The sequence below is a fragment of the Primulina eburnea genome, chromosome 16 (assembly GCF_022965805.1).
Source record: "Primulina eburnea isolate SZY01 chromosome 16, ASM2296580v1, whole genome shotgun sequence".
In the NCBI taxonomy this organism is placed as follows: Eukaryota; Viridiplantae; Streptophyta; class Magnoliopsida; order Lamiales; family Gesneriaceae; genus Primulina; species Primulina eburnea.
The window spans coordinates 1,666,031-1,668,141 of record NC_133116.1 but is presented as its reverse complement, the minus strand read 5'-3'; the positions used below and the strand labels follow the sequence as shown (position 1 = coordinate 1,668,141).

The 2,111-nt window shown below is 43.5% G+C and overlaps 1 protein-coding gene across 1 annotated transcript; it reads left to right on the top strand.

Annotated features, from left to right (window-relative positions):
• The first annotated feature begins 279 nt into the window (after window positions 1–279).
• Window positions 280–1,895, top strand: LOC140817131 (protein NODULATION SIGNALING PATHWAY 2-like). The gene has a single exon (XM_073176737.1). It carries the CDS (start codon window positions 399–401, stop codon window positions 1,893–1,895), a length of 1,497 nt encoding a protein of 498 aa, XP_073032838.1. The 5' UTR covers window positions 280–398.
• Window positions 1,896–2,111: the final 216 nt, after the last annotated feature.

The window sequence follows — 2,111 nt, the reverse complement described above, 5'->3', positions numbered from 1 at the left end:
TTAGAATAAATGGACTCGAGATTTTATTTATTGTGAGTTTAATACAAATCCAAATATATAATTTATTTTCACAATACTGATATTATATTTTTGCTTACTCTATACTACGAATGTGCATCAATCATTTTGTTTAGATTACATTAAATTATGTACTTTGAGATTTTAATTAGTGAATCACTATTTTTAATTGAAAATGACTCTTCCCAAATTCTTTTGTATATATATTAATGCACCAATGTTAAATCACTTCCAAAATACACTGTCTCTAGCATCATCTCTTTCCTCAATTCATTCCATTTTCATACATACATAACAACGTTGCCTTAAGCCAAGCTCTCTGATTATTATTATAGTAACTTTTCTCCATTCGAGAAGCTCTGAGATTTTATTTCTTAGTCATGGCTATGCTTATGGATCTCGATTTTACAAACTTTGGTTATAGTGCCACAACCGCGACTACAACAACCACTGCCACCACCACGGCCTCTGCCTCGACTGATGATGGATGCAATTGGAATGCATGGTCACCCGTTGTTGATTGGGAGGCGCTTTCCAGCGGCCAGGAAGATTTCCACAACCTCGTCGATTCTATGATGGATGAAAGTGACTTGTTGCATAATTTGAATGTTAGGCCTAATACAGACGAGGAGTGCCACGATTTATACTCCCCCGAGCGCTATGCCACGGTGACTGATGATGAATCCAATAGCATGGAGGATTTCAAGGGGATGAGGCTCATCCACCTTCTCATGGCAGCGGCTGAGGCACTGGAGGGGAGGAGTAAGTGTCGTGAATTGGCTAGGGTGATATTGGTTCGGCTCAGGGAGTTGGTGTCGCCGAAAGAAGGTACCAACATGGAGCGACTAGCTGCCTATTTCACCGACGCCTTACAAGGTTTGCTAGACGGGGTGACTACCGGTGGTGTGCACGGGAAGTGCAGAAGCCACCACCACTACAAGGCGGAGCACCACCCGGCGGATGTTCTAGCGGCGTTTCAATTGCTACAAGATGTGTCACCTTATGTCAAATTTGGGCATTTTACGGCCAATCAGGCGATTTTAGATGCTGTGACACATGATAAGCGGGTCCACATTGTGGACTATGACATAATGGAGGGGATCCAATGGGCCTCGTTGATGCAGGCCTTGGTTTCGAGGAAAGATGGCCCCCCAACTCCACACCTAAGAATTACAGCCTTGTCGAGGGGTGGCGGAGGGCGTCGATCGTTCAGCACCGTCCAAGGAACCGGCCGACGATTAACGGCTTTCGCAGCTTCGATTGGCCAACCGTTTTCTTTCCACCAATGTAGGTTGGATCCGGACGAAACATTTAAACCGTCCAATTTAAAATTAGTCAGAGGAGAAGCCCTTGTAATAAATTGTATGTTACACTTGCCACATTTTAGTCACCGGGCCCCCAATTCCATAGCATCCTTTATGGCAGGGGCCAAAACCCTATGCCCACGACTTATAACCCTAGTTGAGGAAGAAATGGGCCCAACAGAAGATGAAGGGTTCGTGGGCCGGTTCATGGACACACTTCACCATTACTCGGCCATGTATGACTCACTCGAAGCCGGGTTTCCAACGCAAGGCCGAGCACGAGCATTGGTGGAGCGGGTCTTATTGGCTCCACGAATATCCGAGTCATTAGACCGTATATACCATGGCCGTGGTGAGGACGAGGGGTGTTCTTGGGGACAACGGCTGGCGGCGGATGGATTTTGTCCGATAAATATAAGTTTCGCAAACCATTGTCAAGCTAATTTGTTGATAGGGTTATATAATGATGGTTATAGGGTGGAGGAATTGGGCATAAATAAACTTGTATTAGGATGGAAAACGAGAAGCCTACTCTCGGTTTCAATTTGGAGCTCAAAAGATAATGATTTGTGATTATTTTCAAAGTGCATGTTGTCTCGCTCATTGATTCAATCCGTACTTGTCAAATACAATAACCCTCCCTTATTTTTCTTGTTCCAATTCTAAATTTTGCCTTGCTAGAAAAGTGTCGATAATGGCTTCAAAATTATAGTTCCTGTTTGGGCTAAAAATAATTAATTATGAAAGCCCAATTTAATGTTAAGCCCAATTAAATTATAAAAGCCCATA

Bases quoted from the DNA above. Each gene is read 5' to 3' on its own strand.
- LOC140817131 (XM_073176737.1), top strand. From the start codon at position 399: ATGGCTATGCTTATGGATCTCGATTTTACAAACTTTGGTTATAGTGCC.